At 39.8% G+C, this 20,092-nt stretch overlaps 2 protein-coding genes across 20 annotated transcripts in view; one reads left to right on the top strand and one right to left on the bottom strand.

Annotated features, from left to right (window-relative positions):
• Nucleotides 1–10,371, top strand: part of BTBD10 (BTB domain containing 10) — a 78,704-nt gene extending 68,333 nt beyond the window's left edge. For 6 of the 8 annotated variants that reach the window (XM_059929559.1, XM_059929556.1, XM_059929551.1 and 3 more), the window contains 4 exons: nucleotides 3,186–3,383; nucleotides 5,162–5,266; nucleotides 5,905–6,015; nucleotides 9,076–10,371. In XM_059929559.1, the coding sequence (XP_059785542.1) occupies nucleotides 3,186–3,383; nucleotides 5,162–5,266; nucleotides 5,905–6,015; nucleotides 9,076–9,386 (725 nt within the window). In that variant the 3' untranslated portion in view covers nucleotides 9,387–10,371. Of the gene's footprint in view, nucleotides 1–3,185; nucleotides 3,384–5,161; nucleotides 5,278–5,904; nucleotides 6,016–9,075 lie in introns of all 8 variants that reach the window. The other 2 variants (XM_059929557.1, XM_059929555.1) reach the window with 2 other exon arrangements.
• A 683-nt stretch (nucleotides 10,372–11,054) lies between these two features.
• Nucleotides 11,055–20,092, bottom strand: part of BMAL1 (basic helix-loop-helix ARNT like 1) — a 103,720-nt gene continuing 94,682 nt past the window's right edge. For 8 of the 12 annotated variants that reach the window (XM_059931169.1, XM_059931167.1, XM_059931166.1 and 5 more), the window contains 4 exons: nucleotides 19,806–19,929; nucleotides 16,779–16,872; nucleotides 12,436–12,538; nucleotides 11,055–11,675 (listed from right to left, as the gene is read on the bottom strand). In XM_059931169.1, coding sequence (XP_059787152.1) covers nucleotides 11,515–11,675; nucleotides 12,436–12,538; nucleotides 16,779–16,872; nucleotides 19,806–19,929 — 482 coding nt within the window. In that variant the 3' untranslated portion in view covers nucleotides 11,055–11,514. Of the gene's footprint in view, nucleotides 11,676–12,435; nucleotides 12,539–16,778; nucleotides 16,873–19,805; nucleotides 19,930–20,092 lie in introns of those variants that run through there. The other 4 variants (XM_059931174.1, XM_059931175.1, XM_059931176.1 and 1 more) reach the window with 2 other exon arrangements.

Here is a 20,092-nt window from a genome sequence, read left to right as displayed (position 1 = left end):
GGCCAAGAATTCAGACAAGGTACAGCAGAGATAGCTTATGTCTGCTTCACAATGTCTGTGGCCTCATCTTGTGAAGAATTGAAAGGATGAGGTGACTGAAAAGGCTGAAGGCTTCTTCACTCACATGTCTGCACCTGAAGTGGGACAACTCAAAGGCTGGGTTCAGTGAAGACTGTCAGACAGAGTAGCTCCTCGTAACCTCTTCATGCGGCTTGGGCTTCTCCAGGCCTGGAGACTGGGTTCAGAGAGGAAGCATCTGTAGAGCAAGCATTCCCAAGACCAAGGCAGAACCACAAGTCATTTTCCCCTCACCTCTGCTGTGCTCCCCTGGTTACAAGCAAGTCAGTACAACCAGCCTAAATTGAAGGAGAGAGGAATTGGACTTCTCCTGCTGGGAGGAGATATCAAAGTCACATTGCAGAAAAGCATGTGGTATAAGAGATTTTGCAGCTGTCTTTGGAAAATAGCATCTTCCAGAGAGGAGATGACACAATTCAAGATGTATTTAAGAGGTGGACTTGTTAGGTCTTGGGGAATGAGTGAATTAAGAGATGAAAAAGGAATCAAATATTCATTCATTTATTCTACAAATATTTAAGAGCCTATTATATGACTAGCACTCTTCTGAGATGATTCTGAGAACTTGAGTGGATGGCGATGCCATTTACTGATTTGGAAAACACTGCAGAGAGAGAGAGACAGAAATGATTAAGTTCAATTTGGAGTATACTGAGTTTGAGGTGCCGGTGAGGGGGCATCCGAGTGGAGATTTTCAGGAGGCAGTTGAATATAATGCATCTAGAATATAGAAGGCAGAATTAGTAGAATAAATTTGAGAATTGTCAGCATAAGGTGAGAGAAAAACAGAACTTAGAACTTCCCTAAGAAGTAACAATACTTAATGACAGGCTGGAGGAGAAAACGTTGACAAAGGTGACTGAAGAAGAATAGCCAGAGAGGAGAAAGAAAACCCGGGATGGTGGTATCACATCTTAGGGATGAGAGTGTTTAAGGAGGGGTAGTCCCTGTAAGACATTCCATCCAGAGGTCAGATGAGATCATGATTACAAGTTGTTGATTGTCAGGCAGAAGACCTAGATGGACATTTCTTCAAAGAAGACATACAGATGGCCAGTGGGCACATGAAAAATGCTCAGCATTGCTAATTATTAGAGAAATGCAAATCAAAGCTAGAGGTACCACCTCACACCTGTCAGAATGGCCATCATTAAAAAGTCTACAAATAATAAATGCTGGAGAGGGTGTGGAGAAAAGGGAACCCTCTTACACTGTTGGTGGGAATGTAAATTGGTGCAGCCACTATGGAAAACAGTATGAAGGTTCCTTAAAAAACTGAAAATAGAGTTGCCATATGATCCAGCAATCCCACTCCTGGGCATATACCCAGACAAAACTAATTTGAAAAGTTACATGCACCCCTATGTTCATAGCAGCACTATTTACAATAGCCAAGACATGGAAACTACCTAAATGTTGTCTATCAACAGATGAATGGACAAAGAAGATGTGGTGTGCGTGTGTGTATGTGTGTGTGTGTGCGTGCGCGCGCACACACACACACACACAGGAATATTACTCAGCCATAAAAAAGAATGAAATAATGCCCTTTGCAGCAATATGGATGGACCTAGAGATTATCATAGTAAGTGAAGTAAGTCAGAAAGAGAAAGACTAATACTGTATGATATCACTTATTTGTGGAATCTAAAATATGACACAAATGAACATATCTACAAAACAGAAACAGACTCACAGACATAGAGAACAGACTTGTGGTTGCCAAAGGAGAGGGGCATGGGGGAGGGAAGGATTGGGAGTTTGGAACTAGCAGATACAAACTATTATATATAGGATGGATAAACAAAAAGGTCCTACTGTATAACACAGGGAACTATATTCAATATCCTGTGATAAACTATAATGGAAAAGAATATGAAAAAGAATATATATATGTATAACTGAATCACTTTGCTGTATAGCAGAAATTAACACAACATTGTAAATCAACTATACTTCAGTAAAAGTTTTTTAAAAAGATGTTCATTGTCTTTAACAATCTGGAGGTCATTTGGAGACTATATGTCAAGGGCTCTTTTGAGTAGTGAATGTGGAAGTCAGATTGGAATTGGTTCAGAGGTTAGGGGAAAGAGAATGTGTTTATATATATATAGGAGTTTGACTGTAAAGGGAATTTTAAAAATCATAATGGAAGTAGCCAGCCTAGAGAGAGACATGGCTAAATCATAATATTATAGTTAATTATTTAATCATTTATTATATTAATAGTTATTATATAATTAGACAACCTGTTGTAGGGGGAAAAAAAGCTCTAATTTGGGAGACTACAGATTTGAGTTTTAGTGTCTTCTCTTACACTCCCAGTAGTTCCTGAGATGATAGAGCCTTAGATAAGAGATAAGACATTGCCATTGAAATAGGAATAAAATAAAAATGATTAGGTCAGTGCAGGTGAGTTTGTGACTATGTATTTGGAAAGTTAAAGTTGTTCATTATGCCTGTACTTAAGAAGGATCAAGTGAAGTGCATCTTTCATTCCTCTCGATTCTAGGGTCACGTAAGCAATGTAATTCCTGTGTACCGTGCTATATTTTGCTTGACCTTTTACCATCCTTATCCCAAAGCCAGTTGACCCTTTTCATTTCACTCCTCTTCCTACACAGTAATATCAGTGTTGTTTGTAAATAATTTTCTGAGAAAGAAAATGTGGGAGATGGAATATGGGGGCTATTTTATTTCGTATGGATAATCTGAAAAAATATCCTTAGGATATACTTTAAGATATAACTGCATACATTGATTGATGGAAGACAAAATGATATAGTAAAAAATACCCTGGAGAGTAGATTTAATTCTGATTGTGCAAATTAGTTTTGTAACCTTAGGCAGATTGCTTCATGATGTGTAAAATGAAGGGGCTTGTGTTGGATGGCTTTAATTGGCCCTTCTTGCTGTAAGATTCTACAGTTCCATAAGAATTCTGCCTGGGCAAAGTTTTGTTGACTAAAGAATAACCACTATATTGTCTACAGGATCCCAAAGTAGATGCTGAACTACTCTGCTGTTTTGTTTGTTTGTTGTTTCTGCTCTTCTTTTACTTATCAGTCACCCCCAAAACGAAGATATTTTTGTGGCTTTTATTTCAGGTGCCCTAATGCATGAGTTATCAAATGATGGTGCTCGTAGACAGTTCGAATTTTACCTGGAAGAAATGATTCTGCCTCTCATGGTAGCTAGTGCCCAGAGTGGGGAACGCGAATGCCACATAGTGGTGCTTACAGACGATGATGTGGTTGATTGGGATGAAGAATATCCACCACAGATGGGAGAAGAATATTCACAAAGTAAGTCCTGTGGCATATTTTCTCTCTCTTAAATCATCACAGATTTTCTCTTTATCTTTTACAATATTGATCAAAGAACAGTTTTTATAAAGAAAGTATGTTGAACTCTTACTTACACCAGGAGTTGGCAAACTACAGCCTGTGGGCCAAATCCAGCCTTTTGCCTGTTTTTATAAACAAAGTTATATGTATTGTCTGTGGCTGCTTATGCGCTACAATGGCAGAGTGGAGTAGTTGGAATGAAGACCGCATGGCTAGCAAAGCCCAAAGTGTTTACTATCTGGCCCTTTACAGAAAAAGTGTACCCGCCCGTGTCATGCACAGAAATGGTTTGCTTTTTGTTGAGTATCTGGATCTTAATGGTTTTTTCTTTGCATTTAGAAGCATCCAAGAGAAGTAGATCCTGGAATAGTAGATAATAAAAAACAAGTGTTTTTTTTTTAGATGAATTTCTATTTGTATATAAAAATGAGAAGCTTCAACTCAGTGATTGCAAAGATGACTTTAAGTTCTAAGACATTCCTTTTTTAATATCATAAGTGTTCCTGGAGGATACAGTGACCCTTCCGAAAGCCTTGCGGAACTTTAGGTATTTCTGACCAAAACAGCACATCTTGAGCAGCAGTGACTTTTTTCTTACTGTGCTTCCAAACTTTTTCTGATTAGAACCTTTTGATTTTTTTTTTCTGTTAGAAAATTTATCTCATATTGGTTTTGTTTTGTTTTTATGGTGAACCCAATCTTGTATTTTTGAACAGCTTCATAGGTTGAGAAAAAGAGTTAAAAGAATGATTCGAGGAGCTAGGTAAAATAGCCCAACATCTTGTTCTGTCCTCCAGTCTGTGTTGACTCGGTAAGGATTAGGGTTTAAGTAAAAAGTACAGGATTATAGAAAGTACTGGAGCCCTTTAAGCTCTGATTTTTCCATTTTACTTACCCTTTTCTAAAAATAAAACAAAGCAGACTAAGTGGTATTCTTTATTTTAATTCTAAAGATTTTCATTAGATTAAGTTATCGTAGCGCTTTTCAGAATTTACATTGAGACATTTCCTTTGCATGATACACTTTGAACGACTATTCTGACTCTTCTGTGGACAGTTAGAATAATAAAATGTTACTATTTCCTCATTCCTAGGCTCTTTGCTGACAATGGTTTTCTATAATAATATGTGGAATAAAAAGTTGAACAAAGCACAGGAAAAATAAAAAGTACCAAAAATCAGAAGAAATACACTAAATCATTTTCTGTGTAGAAAAAGGAATGAACAAACTTTTACTTTTCAAAAAGTTTGACTCCAAGAGAGTAGAGCCAGCTGTAGAGCACAGAAATGACATTATAGTGATACAGAAATAGTAATAGACCTGGCTTTTCCTTTTTAGTTATTGAGCTTTTCATTTCAATGTTTTTTGGTTTGTTTTTTGTTTCTTACCTTAAACATTGAAGCTTAAAAGGACTGGAAACATTTTTACTCAATTTGTCTAAATATGTTTCATTTTGTGCCAAGATGTTCCAAGGTGAAGAAGATACATTTGAAGAGACAGAGATGAGATAGTCTCTTCAGCCTGATTTTCCTAAATGTGACATTATAACACCACCCATTCTGAGATGTCAAAAAATCTTTATCTTAAAATAATATCAGTAGTCTTAAGGATGTAGTAATAATCACAAATTTACCCCATGAGTAGCTTCTGTATACGTTTTTTCCTTTTATTGGCTCTTAAACCAGCATGTTTGGTTTGTGAGTGTGTTTTTCTTTTTTTGCAAAAACCTTTGCAGTTCACCTTTTAAGGGAGATAACTCCACCTGAAAGAGAGAAGGCGAGGAAGGTCCATCAGTCTAACTCCCTGAAGTGCCCAGCACATTTGGAAGACTCAACATGTTGTCAGTGGAATGTCTGTCCTTTGCAAAGCCAGTTTGCTCTAAACAGACTAACCTAGGCAGAACATGCTCGAATCTGCCATTTTTAACATCAATATTAAATGGGACTGTTCGCCTGAATGGAAAACAGTTTGTGGGGTGGGTCTTTGTTTTGGGGGAGTTATTAATAGTTGCTCAATCCATGAAATGCAAGATGTATCCATTTTGTACTTTCTGACAAGGCAGTTTTTTCCCTTCCAGATGAGGCCTTGTAGGCATCATAGCAAAGTCCTTTACTTTGCCTGCTTGATAATCATGTGATATTGATACCTTTTTTTGGTTCTCTTTATTTGAAGAAATTGGGGCAGATCCCATTCCAATAAGTTTGTATATGATATATCTTTCAGAAGGAGATTCTTCCTATGGATTGGGTTATCTTACTGGTTATTAAAGCTTTTCTTGTTTCAACTTATGTAGACATTTGCTTATGTATTAACTGTACTGAATTGTCCTGTCATGTTGGCTAGTCATCCTTTGGCATCACTGCATCCATTATTTGGGCTTTTAGGGTTGTCAGGCCCCTTTGATGATCAAGATAAACTTGAGTCATCTCCAAGTACTTTGATTTTAATAAGAAAATATTTTTGTCTCTTTGTTTCCAGTTATTTATAGCACAAAATTATATAGATTTTTCAAGTACATTGAAAACAGAGATGTGGCCAAATCAGTTTTGAAGGAGAGGGGTCTTAAGAAGATTAGATTGGGAATAGAAGGTAAGACATTTTCACTATTTTCTATTAAGTTTCTTTTGAAAAAAGCAAGGTTAAACAACTGGATCCCATTGGGAATATAGTTTGAATATTTTGAGAAAAATTCAGACAAATGATTACTGAATGCTCATGCAGTAGACATACAAAAAACAAAAATCAGCTTCCTTTATCTGAGATGATAAATAGAAGGCCATTAGAAATTATTATTCATTCCATAAGATTCCCTAGCAATATAGAGATATGAATTTGTCTTTTCTGCCATCACCCGACTTAATGCATTTTTGGCTAAGCCCATGTAGTGTGTTTGGCACGCATGTGTGTGTATTCCCATAAGACAGACAGGACTCTTTGCCTAGTAGTGATCGTGATCAAAGCTCAACAGAATTAAAATCTAGTACTTTCTGAAAATTCATATAAAAACAGTGCTAGTAGCTTACTAGTGTCTTAAAGTATAATAGCTTATTTTCAAATTAAATTGAATTGCAAATGTACTTCATCTTACTTAAATGCATACTTTTTAGATTGCTTTTTACTTTATGATTTAAATGAATTTTTGTCAGATGCTTCTTTTATTTTAAAGGGTCCTTACTAAAAACAAAACATCTTCCTTGGCATACCCTAGTAAAGGGTGAAGACTGCTTGTGTTCAGAGTCTGTGATTTAACAGCTGTATGACCTTGGCCAAGGCACTTTACTTCTCTTTGCCTTCGTTTCCTCATCTAAAATGGGAGCATTAATAAGTACTTTATAGGGTTATTGTGAGGACAGAATGAGTTAAAATAGGGCCTAGCACATAGTAATTTCTGTGTTTGTGATGGTGATAACGAAGATTGGGGTGTTCGGATCAATGACCAGATAAGCTGTTGGAGATCACAGTAATGGGCTGCTGAGACATATAGGGAAGAATGGGAAGGGGAGGAAACTTTGGGCTTAAAAAAGAGGACACATTAGCTTCACCAGTATGTCCCCTCTTCTGTCATTTTGCAAACGATGGGATTTCGCTGTTTCCTTTCAAAGCTAAAGAGAAGGTAACTGGAGGGAGCTACTTGAGATGAGCAGGCAGGGAAGCAGTTATTTGATCTGAAGCCTGATGACAAGTGGGTTGGAGCTAGATTGTAGGAAAAAAAAGCCTTATATACTGTGCTGAGGAGTATGGACCTTCCTCTTTAAGCATGAGGGCATCATTGGTAGTTTTAAAGCAAGGATGTAATATGATTACACCTGTGTTAGAGTGGTGATTCTGTGTGGAGGACAGAGTGGAATACAATGAGATGGGGATTTTTAAAGACTTTTAATAGTCCAAAAGCAATCAAGGACAAGGGAATAATAGAGGTAGAAACCTTTCTGATCTCTACTGCTGCCCTTCAGCTGGTAATTGAGTGGAAGTGTGAAACGAAGAAGACATTCTACAGAAGGTCCTTAGAAGATATTTAGTCCTTTGCCCCTGTTCCCCCCTCACCTCAACCCCATACACACTCCACATGCGGCTAAATATACTAGCTACCAATGATGCCTACATAACATCCTCCTATGCAAGAATCCTTAACTGAGTCCCTACTATGTGAGGCCTTTGTATTTTTTTCTGATTCTAACTCTGGTCTAACTGTGGCTTGTGGGCCAAATCCAGCCCATTACCTGTTTTTTATAAATCAAGTTTTATTGGAACATAGACATGCTCATTAATTTATGTATTGTCTGTGGCTGATTTCACTTTACAGTGGCATAGTTGAGTGGGTGTGATAGAGACCATATGGCCTACAAGCCTGAAATATTTACCATCTGGCCCTTTACAGAAAATGTTTGCCAGTACTTGGTCTGAACTTAGCAATTCATGCTAGTGGGAAGGAGAGAAGGAACTTTTGATAGCATCTAAGGAAAGTATGTCTTTAGAGAAATTGCCTTACTAGTAAATGACTGAAATTTTTCCAAAACCAGGATGGTTGTTACTCTTCAGTGATTATGATCTAAGAGGAGGAAGATATAATTAATTAGGGAAAGCTGTGTCGACTGAAAAAAATGCACAACCTAAATGTTCAGAATTATGTTTTATTCGGTGGCCTTACTGAGGACTATAGCCTGGGATACAGCCTCTCAGACAGCTCTGAGAAACTGTTCCAAAGAGGTAAGGGAGGAGCCAGGATATATAGGAGTTTTTGCTGGAAAAAAAAAAAAAAATGAAAAGATTACTGCTAATCACAAAAAACAGACATCTCAAGTTAATGATCTTAGCGCCTCTCTCTGTTTGGGGAGATGCAGGAGTCTGGGCTTGTTGCAATTATTCCTTTGATACGCGTCTTAAGCGTCTAGGGCCAGTATCCTGTCTCCTCCATCCTGAATCCCCTCAGGAGCACCCTTGGGTGGGGGTGGCTGCAGCGGCTGATGGCTTGGTGGCCGCAACATCCTTGTTCACTGACATGTCAGGCAACGTTTTTTTTTGTCCACAGCTGCTTTGGCCATTGGCAGTTTGTCCATTGGCAATCTGAATGAACTGCCTGGTTGTTGAGAGCAGTAGCATTTAAATGATAGAGGGGTTAAAATATTGGCTTTGCTGACCTAGGTGCAGAAGTACCTGGAATTAGCGAAGCTGGTGCTCTACGGCTCCTTGTCACTTAACAGTAAAAAGGAAAGAAAAAACCCAGAAAAATATGAAGATGAGATTTAGGTTTAAAGAAAGTAGAAGGCTAATATTGCAGTAAATTGCAGGCCTTGAGGCCAGATAATCCTGCGAAGGGAAGGGTTCAGGGATATTAAGGATATACAACTAGAGCCCATGATGCACGAGATTACGTACCATTGTATTAGGGACCCAGCCCCTCCATGCTTTCCGAATGTTATTCTGGTAGTTGGTGGATGGTGGGAGGTTTTGTGAATTACATCAGTAGGATTTCAGTTTCTTGCTGTTGAACTAATGACCAAGGGGATAGAATATTGAATTCCCTTCTTTGTTCAAGAACTACAGTAACTGTCTTTAGGTTAAATTGGGTGAGGAATGTGGGGACCCATGTGGGTGTGCATACATGTGTGCGTGCGTATCCTCAGGTTTTAAAACCTCTCTCTCCTTCAGGTTATCCAACCTACAAAGAAAAAGTAAAGAAAAGGCCTGGGGGCCGCCCAGAAGTGATTTACAACTATGTCCAAAGACCCTTTATTCGAATGTCTTGGGAGAAGGAAGAAGGAAAGAGTCGGCATGTAGACTTCCAGTGTGTAAAGAGTAAATCTATCACCAACCTTGCAGCAGCTGCAGCTGACATTCCCCAGGACCAGCTGGTAGTCATGCACCCAACTCCTCAAGTGGATGAGCTGGATATTCTCCCTATCCATCCCCCTTCTAGCAACCATGACCTCGATCCTGACGCACAGAATCCGATGCTGTGATGGTGACGTTGCTTGAAACCATAGCATGCTACTCTTCACAATGACGCTGCACTCGCCTCATCCTGCAGTGCAAGGCCACTCTCTGCACTGTGAGATGCACAGAACAGTGTTTAGGGTATTGCAGTGTAGACTTTTTTAAAGACCAAAGGTAGCTGAATGGTTTTTTAAATGAGTACAACTCTAGCATCTTGAGGTTCCAGTTATATAAATGTATTTGTTTACCGGTAGGTTTGTGAAATTGGTTCTTGGTATGGGGGGACAGTCCTTTTTCACACATCTAGATCTTTTCAGAAGTGGCAGAAATTGGCAGCTGGGGTACTTTCAGTCTAGGTTGATATTCATCACACCCCAGATAAAATGTAGAATATTATATAGTTGCACTTTATATATGGTGGTCAAGTGGAACTGTTCAAGCCATTTTTATAGTTGTGATGCACAATATAATTTAAATAAGTGCTTCTATCAAAGTATTCCTTCAGTGAAATGTGTATAGTTTGCTGCCCATGATGAGCAAAAAATGAGTATCATTGGGCTTATTTGAATGATTAGGATGAGATTCAATGCCCGTATTCTTATCAGTTATCTTCAGTGCCATTTTCATCCTTTTCAAGTGAGTCACATGCAGGGAGTGTGAACGTCAGGTGGTTTATTATCCAGTCTGCCTTACCCTTAATCTGTCCAGATATTTATTTACTAACGATTTTTTTTTGAGTTATGGTATAGGAAGATGAAGTGTTTGCTCTTCATTTACTAAATGATTGTAAACTCGTTTTTCATCAAAATAAAATTCCATTGTTTTAATGTTTCTGATCTTTATAACCACCTTGACCAGATTTTCCATCTCATAATTAGCAGATATCCTGTCTTGGTGTCAGTATAACTAGAAACCAGGTAGCTGAAGGAACTCCAGTTTGGTATATGTGTGATGAGGCACTTTTATTCCCCACTAATTATAAAATAAACTATAAATCCAAAACATTGAAAAGGGAATATTTTCATTTTCTAGCCCAACCTGATATGAAGGATGAAATACTTTTACTAGGTCCTACAGTAACCTTAAGTTTCAGAGCCAAATTCTGACACCAGTTCAGTGTTTTCTCCATTATACTGTGATGTTCTGCCTAGCAAATTGTTCACGAAAATGTTTTTGGTTTATGTTTTGTTTTTTTAATATTCTGTGGCCCAATTCACGAAGACATCAGAAGTATTTAGGTGCTTTGGGTCCAGGGTCACTTACTTACTGTTTGAAGCCATACAGCTGTGAGTAGTAGAGGCGTTGTTGTAGAGAAGCCAGTCTCTTCTATCTAATCAATCATCGTGATTTTGTAATTCCAGAGGATTTGCAGTTTGTGTTTAAGCAGTAACATCTTTCTTTGTTTTCACAGAAACTAAAATTACAGTATAGCGAAAATACAGTACAGCTAAACTAGTAACACAGGGAAATTATGTATGCCCTAGAATTGTTATGAAGGCCAGAAGAGCACTATAAATGCTTTTGGTGTGGCTCGTCCTTAAACACCCACCATGGAAAATCGATGATCCAGCCCTGTGGCATTTTTTTCCCTGTAGGATTTTTCTTTCTAATTATTTGAAATGTGAACAATATTTATAGAACAAGGGAAACATTTATTAAAAATATTTAACTAATACATTATACTTTAACCCATATTTATAGTAAAGGATTCTTTCTTACAAGGAAGAATAAACGGTTTTATGATACAATTAGTATAAGAAATATCCACATGGGGAACTTCTTTGTAGTGTAAAAACACCATACATCTGAAATGACCATCTGCATATAAAAGCTACCAATGATGCTTCTGTGCACAATGATTAAAAAATTCAACACAAACAGAATCCAAAATATACAATTAATGCAAGCTATCCACAGCTAGCCCAATAATCAATGATGAGGAAACACTGGAGCAGGCTTAGTTCCACTTTGTCTGAAGTTACACATAGTAAGATTGACTTGTATCAATGGCTCTGAGATGGCTTTTATGAAGACAGTACATAAAAGCTGTTCTCTCCTCTCCTTATCCAGTAAGCTTCACAGACTGTATAACTCCATCAGTAATGCACTTTGATACTGTAGCTGTCGCCAAAGCAACATGTAGTGTTTGTTTGTTTACAGCGGCCATGGCAAGTCGCTAAAGTCAACAGGACCACCGAGCCCAGCATCTGCTTCCAAGAGGCTCATTATGACAGCCATTGCTGCTTCATCATTACTGGGACTGCTTGAGCCTTGATCGTTGTCTATCATATCTATGCCTATGTGAGGGTTCTCACCTGTGCAAAGAGATAAAGACTGGTCAGTGATAATACCAAAGCATGTTTAACTTTAGTAAGCGGTTCCTAAGCACACTTTTAATAAGAACGTTATACTTAACAGTAGGGTGAGAAGGATGAGAGAGGCTGCTTTTTGGGGGTGTGTTGCCATATTTTTTTTTTTTTTTTTAACATCATTGGTGTTTTTCAGAGGGAAGACCCAGCTTTTTAAGAAGTACTTAAAATTCAATGAAGAGTATCAAGTATGAGTTGACCTCATTTTAATATTCTGATATAACCAGTTATAAGGAGGGAATTACTACAGAAGGAAAAAAATAGGAAGATAGAGATTAGGGAAAAAAAGATCTAGAAAGCTAAGTAGAGAAAAAGATGGGTGGGGTGGGAGAAGCAAACTCTTCATTGGCGTAATGACTTTTAATACCCTCTGAAGTGCTTCCTGATGACCCTTTTAGGCTTTATCTGAACCTGCATCGGCTCTCCCTCCGAAGAGATTATGTTCCGCACATTGGGAGAAAGCCTGTGTCCAGGCCGCTGTAGCCTCCTCTTGAGTTCCAGGGACAAACCTGGACCCCAGCGAGAACCCAACCATTAAACTCAACTTTGAAGTAAAGATTTAAACAAATTTTAAACCTTTACTTTATTCTTATCAAGTTTACCTAGAACTGGTTTGTTTTTCCAGTTCAGTTCTTAAAACTGACTTTATGCCACATGTTTTTTTGCAAGCTCTTTGCATTGGAAATGAATAAATAATGCTACTTACCAAGAATAGAAGAGCTATCAGAATATGGATAACCTGGGTTCTCCTGAGCCTGCCCTGGTAGTAGGCCACTGGAAGGAATGTCTGGAGTCCCTCCATTTAAAATCTGCAAACAAAAGTGAAGTTTTCACATCATCAGCAGTTTCAATCAGTATTTTATGCAGTGTCACCAAGAAGATGAAGCATGTTGAAAAGAGGAAGGTGGGGAGAAAAAGCTTCAAATGGCTTCAGTTTCTTATCGGATGATTTCACATCAGAGACTCTTAGGAATGGTCACAGTAAGGAAAAATCCTCTCCCCCAAACTATTCTCTTTATTGGATTCAGCCCACACAGGCAATTTAAAGGCTGAATAAAATCCTTAGAGCGTTCACATGTTTCTTTAAGGCCAAGGACTAAACATCAGTGAGCCCAGCTGGGCAGGTCCCCTGTAAGGGAGGAAAACTTATAGCAACAGATGTTGCTGAAGAAATAAAGGGCTGTTACACTGTGAAGAGACTCAGCTCTGAGGAGTCGCAAATGAACAGCAAAACACTAGAATAAATCATCACTAGTTATACCACAGGTGCCATTAGTAACCACTGGTTTAAGTTCTTAAGAGAGGTTACTGAGAAGTATTATTACCACTCCTCAGTAGCAGAACTGTCTCCCCCAACTCCCCCCCCGCCCCCCCCCCCCGCCCCATGACTGAGTCTCATAGAAAAGCACCTTTTGAGAAGTATTTGGATGTAGGTGAGGAAACAGTTTGGTAGCAGCTGGGATTTCAGGCCCTGCCAGTAGATGGCATTACAACCTTATCTCCGCAATTCAACTTTTTGAAGAGACTCTCAAAAAGACTTTACACTCTAAAAATTATTGAGGACTCCAAAGAACTTTTGTTTATACATTTATCAATATTTACTATATGTGAAGTTAAAGCTAATACATTAAAAAGTATAATAAAACTATTACACATTAACATGAATAGCATTTTAATGAAAAAACTTTTCAAAAATAACGAAAAGTTAGAAGTGTCATTTTACATTTTTTGCAAATCGAATATCTGGCTTAAGAGAATTTAACTGGATTCTCATTTGCTTCTCCATTCAGTCTGTTTAGGTATGTTGTTTGAAATACATATCTGAAGGAAATCTGGCCTCTCATAGATAGGCAGTTGGAAAAGGGAGGTGTATTTTAATAGCCTTTTCAAATAATCGTGGTATTCTTTCTTTGATATTACATCAAAACTCAGCAAGTGGAAGTTTCTTAAAGATTAGTTGCAATGTGGAGTTTGAAACCATATCAATGAAATTTTGATACTCTGTTATGTTGAAATCCATTGGTATATCTTGGAAATTAGGATGGATCTTTTTTACCTTTGCATGATTTTGAAATATCTTACATCAGTCATTTGGAAAATACTGGTTCACTGAGTTACACAGATCTTCCAAATGTTGACACACTTCATTGTACAACATTAAAACATCACCATTGTTAATATTACCTATATCAGAAATATCTTTAAGTTTTGGGAAGCAGTCAAGCTCAAAGTAGCAGATACAAGTTTTCCCCAAAATTCTAATTTTTGCTTGAAAGCTAAAATTTTATCACTGTCAGTTGTTTTCTTTGAAGTCGCAGGTTCATTCATTTTCAAGAAAATGTACACTAAATACCCAAGTCTGAAAAATCATAGTTTGCGACAGTAAAAATGGTTTCCTATGAAAAAGGTGATTGGGTTCGGTTTATAACTTAAATAGTCGCACAAGTGCTTTTCCTTGAGACAACCATCATACTTTGTGTGCAGCACAAGTGCTTTATGCACACTTCCCATTTTGTAACAGTTTTAAAAGATTTACTCAAGGATTTTATAAAATTATTTTACTGCTTTATTAAGGACATTCTTAAATGAAGCTGGCTTTTAAATTTATTATTGTGAGTATACGGTAGTGACATACAGTGACTGTCAGTACAGTTTGGTGCCACAGGCTTGATTTTTGTAAAAGCACCAGCAGTCTTACCCAACATTGCTTTTTCACTATCAGTTCACATATCAACACAGTGAGAAAAAACTGTTTAGCATTATTATGAAAATACTTTTGACCATGCAGACCCCTGAAAAGATGCCCCCTCCCTAACCCCACCAAAAGACAACAGATGACGTTTAGGGAACTGCTGCTTTATGTCACCCTGCCTTGGAACCTCTGGATGTCCAGACTCTCCTGGAACCTATGAGGCTCACTAAGCCTCCTCTTTTTATTGTATTTAGCTTGACCCTAATTAAAACAACTGGCAGGCTAAATGGCTCATTTTCAGACCTGCCAATTTTGAAAGTGACTTGGGAAGGGTTGGAAGCCTGGGGCCACCTTTACTTTTGTGGCTTTGGTACACTATTTAATGCTGTCATTTTTAACTCCATCTTGTTTAGATGCCTTTCTTATAAGGTCCTGCTGCTGATGACTCAGAATACATTCAGAATTTCTTCTCAGACCCACTTTTATAAGCCCAAAGAAAAGGAAACATTTTCCAAAAATGCCTCAAAAATACTTGGGGCTTTGTGATGCAGAGTATACTTTTAGATCTCTGGCATTTGTTGGTGTGAAAAGAATCAGAAGTCAAGAGACCTGAATTTAGTTTGAGGCCATACTTATTAAATTCTGGGCTAGTCATGTAACATTTGGTAGCCTGGATTTTGTCACCTATGAGGTTGTGAGGATAAGATGAGAGATTGTATATGAAAGTTCCCTGAGTAATATTTAAGCACTGAACTGGAGTGATGACCTTCCAAAATAGAGTAGTGGGATTCTTGGTAATACCAGGAAATCAAATGCCTAAAAGTTGAATTGAGACACAAAGAAGAGGATACCATGCTAAGGAGACGGTGGCTCCAGTAGGAAGGAAGGACCTAGCGGTGTAACAGAACAGAGCTAAGAGCTCAGCCTGCGAGCAGGGGGGAGGGGTGTGCCCAGCCCAGACTTCATCTGTCAGTACTATCTTCTGAGTCATTACCAAAGGCCAGCCACTTTCACATATATACTTTCATAATAGGACTTCATGTGCAAAGATGCTGGCTGCCCTAACCTATATTAGCTGCATTATAGAGAAATCTAAGGCTTAAAAAATTGTATAGGGCCACATAGCCAGCACATGGCAAGGCTAGGCTTCAAACCCAGGTCTGTCTTCCAACTGTGCTCTTACCCGTTAATTTATTGGCTTTCAAACCTTTTTGGGGGAAGTAAAACCTTTTTTCAAATCAACACTTTTACAGAAGATTCATGTATCAGAAGTAAAGCTGCCCTGGAAGAAGCAGGAGTCTTCCTGCCTTGTCTTCCTGTGCTCTTACCCGTTAATTTATTGGCTTTCAAACCTTTTTGGGGGAAGTAAAACCTTTTTTCAAATCAACACTTTTACAGAAGATTCATGTATCAGAAGTAAAGCTGCCCTGGAAGAAGCAGGAGTCTTCCTGCCTTGTCTTCCTCATCACCTGCCCCTCGCCCCAATCCTACCTGGCAGCACCACAGCTCCTGGTAACCTGAGTCTCTGAGGAGCCCAGTTTTGAAGACCCATGTCCTGCTTTTGATACAGTTTGTGCCCTATGTAAATTACTAATATTCTTTCTCTGTGTACATGTCTTGGGAGATAGGGGAAGGAAGACTTTATGTCTCAAGATGCTGGCCTTTGCAGCATCCTAACCTATGTTAACATCAGATACTATAAATAGATTTACGATTTACAGTTAACATTGGCCTAAGCTTGTAAATTCTCTCATCAGCACTAAAGATGAAAACAGGTTATTGGTTTCTAAGACTATTTATAATATAGTCTTCTGGCCAGTTCTTCATGAGGGCTGGCGACTGATAAACTACTTGTACTCAATGCTGTCCCATCATAGGAAACCCAAGCAGATCCCTAAGTATTCTGCAACTGCAAAGGCATGACTTGCCTTCCAAAGGACTGCTGGTGGTATCACTGTTTCCAGGACCTGCACTAGACACTAACGATATTTTCTCCCTTGAAAACTCCCGGCAGAGAACTAGATAGTTTTAGGTACTCACTAACCCTTCCCTCACGGGAGCTCTTGAATTCCTCCCTCTATACAATGGACTGATAGCTCCCCAATCCTTAGAAAGATCTCTCTCTGCCTTCCCCCACTCACATGGGATAAACCCTCCAACAATGTCAGCAAGGCTCCCTGGCTCCACTGGTACGCTCTGTGCCTCCCCTAACACAGACGCAGTTACTTCAAGGAGGAGAAAAGGGCCCTACTGCTTTCAGCAGCCACAATTATATACTCCCGCTTCCAGTATTTCAGAACTTGGGCAAGAGCTCTCTGGATGAAGAAGGGCCTTAGTCTAAAAGTCATCAGCCCTACCTTCTTGCCTCCTGGAGAAGAGGCATCAGGGGGAGGTGTACTTGTGATGTTCAATGGGCTGGAGCCACAGCTGGAAGGCGATGACCCTCTTATCCTGTCAGAGAAAAGAGGAGTTAGTTACATTGCCTTTCCTTTTTTCAGTGGAGTGTGTGTGTTTTGTTGAGGGATGGGGGTGAGAAGGAGGATGAAGATCTAGAATAGGGATTGGCAAACTTTCTGTAAAGGGCTAGAGAGTGATTATTTTAGGCTATGTAGGCCATATGGTCTCTGTCACAACTACTGAACTCTGCCGCTGTAGCTTGAAAGCAGCCATAGATGATATGCAAGTGAATGGATATAGCTGTGTTCCAATAAAACTTTATTTATAGGTGATAAGCTGGATTTATCCCATAGGCACCTGATCTAGAACACAGATCCTGGAGGCAAGCTTCTCACTGACAAAGCCCTTGGATTAGGGTTTGGATTTCAGGTTTGTGAATTTCAAGTAGCTGGACAGCTTCATTTGCTCACAGAATCCAGATCTCAGAGTTGGTGGCATTCTATCTCTGATACAGTGAACTAGAATCCACCGCAAATGACTTATTCTCTACCCTACAAACACTGCTTAGCTAGCGACTACTCAGGAAATGGAGGGTGCTGGGGTGGTTTCAGCCCCACCTAGAAAGTGGCCTTGCAGTAGTCGTCATTGTCATCTTCTAAGGCAACAGGTGATGAAAAATGGGTCCAAGCCCTCCTCAGCTAATTTCTCAGCATAGTAGGTTTACAGAGGAAAAGACTTAGAGCTGTAAATCCACATAAACTCTTGTCAAGCTGAAGGACCTCAGCAAAGGAAGCCATGACCTGGCACCACAGCTAGAGTTTAGGGAAACTTGAATGGCAGCTGCGTGACCACCAGGCTCTTAGCACCTACATGGATGATTGCAGCTTCTGGGTCTCCCAGGGACCCCTCCACTGCCCAGCAGTCTTGGCTCTTGGCCTGTACTGCCTAATTCTGTAATTTGTGAGTAAACAAGCTGTCTCTCTCTCTCTCTCTCCCCTGGATCATAATCTTCTGAAAGGCGGGATACAACTATATACCAGGTGTTCTTCACCCACACAGATGACTACTAATTGCTTACTGAACAATTGTTGAATGTCTCCCACTTTTCCCTACCTACATCAATGGAACCACTGTTTCCCCAGCTTCCCTATCTTAGAATTGCCTTTTCGTAGTTACTTATTTCATTTTCAATATCTAGTCCTTAAATTACTGATTTCTCTTTTGGACACTACTATCACTGTAAGGTGGGCCTCATTCCTGGGTTGTGAAGCATGCTTACCTTCATCTCTTCCTATTCCAATCCAACTTCCACAATGCTTATTTTTTGTTTTTGTTTTTTGGGGTTTTTTTTTTTTTTGGCTGTGCCCCGCGGCATGTGGCATCTTAGTTCCCCAACCAGCGATCGAACCCACACTCCCTGCACTGGAAGCGCGGAGTCGTCACCACTGGACCGCCAGGGAAGTTCCCAACCTCCACGATGCGCATTAACACACCACTTTGAACACCTGCTCAGCATCCTACAATGCACAGGGTCTTCCAATTTTCGTCCAGTCTCGACTGTTCAACATCATTTCTTAGAATTCTTAGCAATCTCCCATCACAGCTCTGTGGTTCCTTTCTACAAAGAGGCTGCGAGGTAGATGGCCTGCTTTTTGTGTCCTGAATACCCCATCTCACGCCCATTCCAGCGTGTGCCTGTCTTTTAGAACACCCACATTCATCACAAAACCCAGCTAAGGCCAAGTTCAAACCCGTCCTCCCTTGCTTGCTTCAGCCCATGCACTCCCCCTTTTTTCTTTTATCATAAAGAAAATAGGCTTCGCAAAGATCTTAAGACCTTTGCATTCAAGGACTGTTTTATACTGTCCTTGGATGGTCTCGAGCAAGGCACAGGGTACGCCGGGACTGATCAGCACCAGACTACCAGTGCACACTGCACCCACACCTCCTTCCTGAGGTAGGTTCAAACAGCCACATCCGTCATTCCTGAAGGGCTGGAACAGGGCTGTGCTCTTCTGGAATCCCACTGGGATAAGAGCCCCCCTGTGGCCAATTAGAAAACAAGGTCGGCCTCCAGTTCTCCTGAGAGAATCAAGCCAGTGGCAGCAGGGATCCTATGATTATGTTCCATTAAGTTTGTACGCCTAAGGACCTGGTTACCACCCTCTCTATCGCCCAAATTCAAATGGACTTACAATTACTGCTTCCCTCTCAATGACTGTTCTTAAAGACTTAGATTTAATAAACAATTTTTGAACACTCACTACATGTCAGTTCTTGGAACTTTCCTGAGTTCTCTCACAATCCTAGGGCAATTTCGGGGAGATAGATATTGCCTCCCTTTTATGGCTTAAGTCAACAGAGTGCAAGAAGTTACATGAATCTCCTAAGCAGAGGCCTAGGACTCAACCCAGATAAACTGCTTCAGAGCTTCTTTTCTTTCATATGGAAAAGAAGTTCCGCCCAAGGGAGCTTCTATTACTAGCTGATTTGTTTGGTCTCTATTGCTAATCCTAGGCAACTTTTTGACTGGAAGAAGCTAATGTTTCGTTAAGACCCAGATCATGGCAGTTCTCGGCTCTGCTCCTGCAGTCCTGTAATGTTAGTGTTCATCTATCTACTGGGAAGCTCCTTGGGTCATATACAAAGTAATAAGAAAGTTGAGCCTCCCAGAGTTCCATTTAGCTCTGGCCTGTTTGGGTTTAGCTTCTTTATTTAAAGGCAGGATTTCTCAGTCTCGACACTACTGACATCTTGGACTGAAAAATTCTTCCTTAGGGGCCGGGGCTTGGGAGGGCTGTCCTGTGACTGTAGAATGTTTAGCAAGCAGCCTCCCTGGTCTCTATCCACTGGATGTTTAGCAACAACCTCCCAGTCAGTTGTGACAACCAAAAATGTCTCCAGACATCAACAAAACATCCCTTGGGGGGCAAAGTGCCCTGGGGGTTGAGAACACTGGTTTAAGGGAACAACTAGGTGTTACTTGCCTGTGGATTTCCATGATTTCCTCAGCAATCATTCGACCTATTTTTCCTGCCCCAGCCCTGGTTCCCCCTGGAATCCCTGGAACAGTGGGGTGGGTCCTCTTTGGGCCACCTACAACAGAGGAATCTGAGAGTGGGAAAGGGGAAAGCCGAGGGAGAAATGCTATTATGTGTTAAATTAAATCCACTTCATCCCATGATCCACTTGAAGTTCAAGCTTAGGGTTGTGCCCTGAGAAACATGAGAGCCACAGCTTGTCAGGAAAAGGCATTCCTGCAGGGAAAAGCTCA

The sequence above is a fragment of the Balaenoptera ricei genome, chromosome 8 (genome assembly GCF_028023285.1).
Source record: "Balaenoptera ricei isolate mBalRic1 chromosome 8, mBalRic1.hap2, whole genome shotgun sequence".
Lineage (NCBI taxonomy): Eukaryota > Metazoa > Chordata > Mammalia > Artiodactyla > Balaenopteridae > Balaenoptera > Balaenoptera ricei.
The sequence above is the reverse complement of the archived record's forward strand: the minus strand, read 5'-3'. Positions and strand labels throughout refer to the sequence as shown.